General features: G+C 57.6%; 1 protein-coding gene across 1 annotated transcript in view; it reads left to right on the forward strand.

Annotated features, from left to right (window-relative positions):
• Positions 1 to 87: 87 nt before the first annotated feature.
• Positions 88 to 1,533, forward strand: part of LOC104277057 (chromodomain-helicase-DNA-binding protein 6-like) — a gene marked incomplete at both ends in the record, with an annotated part of 29,063 nt that continues 27,617 nt past the window's right edge. The window contains 2 exon segments of the mRNA XM_009873589.1: positions 88 to 233; positions 235 to 582. Coding sequence (XP_009871891.1) covers positions 88 to 233; positions 235 to 582 — 494 coding nt within the window.

A 1,533-nucleotide genomic window follows, 5' to 3' on the forward strand; every position in this document is an offset into this window, starting at 1 on the left:
GCCGGGGCTGCGGTTGCCCCTGCGGAGCACCTGCTATTTCTGTATGTGGCATTTGCTTCACACAACACTTTTCTGTTCTTTCTGCAGCCGCCAAGCTTGAAAGCGCTGAGCCGCTCCCCGATGTCGGTTGCCTGGGAGTGCAAGGCACAGGACCCCTTTGCCAGCAGCGAGGAGCAGGACGAGGTGCCCCAGCAGGTCACGGCCACAGACGCGGCCACGGGCGGCCAGGGCCAGTGAGCAGGAGCCCAACAGGGCTCCCCAGAAGCGGACGAGCACCCAGAACGGGATGCAGGACACTGGGGGTGGGGGCACAGGGGTGAAGAAGAAACGGAAGAAAAAGGATCTGGGGGAGCAGGAAGGGGGAGAAAAAGCAGCTGTGGAGGTGAAACCAAAGAGGAGGAGAGAGCCTAAAGAACCAAAAGAGCCTAAAAAGGCTAAGGAGCCCAAGAAGCCGAAGGAGCCCAGGCAGAGGGAGGTGGCCAAGAAGCCCCGGAAACCTCGGGAACCCAAAGCCCCCAAGGAGCCTAAAGACAAGAAGAGCAGCTCTGAGCCTGCCTCCAGAACCAGACCCAAGAAGAGCAGGTGGGTGACAGCATGACGTTATCTCTGCCTGGTGTGGAGGGGGCTGGGGGCTTGCAGGAGCTTCGGCCACCACATTGCAGGGTGCACAGGCTCCTCGTACTGAAGGTTGGACGTGGGTGAGGAGGCCAGGATGAGCTCTTCGACCATGCAGAGACAGGACAGGCAGGTGCCCTTTTGGGAATGAGGCCCTGTGAGACCCCAGGTCCAGAAGAAAACTGAAGAGTCTTGGCTTCTGAGTCTTCTAGGGGGCAGAGGGGCCGTAGGTAGGTGCCTCACCAGGACGGGAAGGTGCCATGTGGTGTCACACCTGCTTTGGGGCCCAGGCAGAGGGTCTGTGAGCGAGACCAACCTGACCCTGGGCTGTGTGTGCAAGCAAGGGCCCCTCACATGGGGGTCTGGTAGCCTTCCTTCCCTTGGTTCACGAGGATGAGGGAGCACATATCGTCTCCTCTCCCTCTCGTGGGTGGCAAGACCTGTCCCTCCTTCGCAGCTTCAGAGCTGTGCTGGCAGCCAGGGCCCACAGCAGGGGGAGGCGAGGGCTCACTAGTACTGCAGAACCCGTCGCCACCGCCTCTGGTAATTCCTCGTCCTTTTAATTAACAGGCTGATTGGCCAGAAGCTCTGATTTCTTTTGGGTTGGGAATGTGTGCAGATAGCAGAGCAGCTCTCAGCAGCACCAGCATCATTTGGTTTACTGTTGCAGACTGGCAAGAATAAGTGTTTTTGGAGAGTCCTGTACAAAGCAGGCTTATCTACTGGGATTGAGCCCTCCTTGCAAATAGTGCGGGAGAACATTTCTACTGTAAGTGGGATTTGTACAGGAGCCAGCTGAGAATTTTTCAGCAAACGTTTCTTTGTTAGAAAACACCCGTGTGGTAGAGCTTCTGGAGGGCACTGTCCTGAAAATGGTCACCAGAATGGGGGTCCCAGGGTCTGTGGCAGCTGGATTCT

This window comes from Apaloderma vittatum, unplaced genomic scaffold (genome assembly GCF_000703405.1).
Source record: "Apaloderma vittatum isolate BGI_N311 unplaced genomic scaffold, ASM70340v1 scaffold26987, whole genome shotgun sequence".
In the NCBI taxonomy this organism is placed as follows: Eukaryota; Metazoa; Chordata; class Aves; order Trogoniformes; family Trogonidae; genus Apaloderma; species Apaloderma vittatum.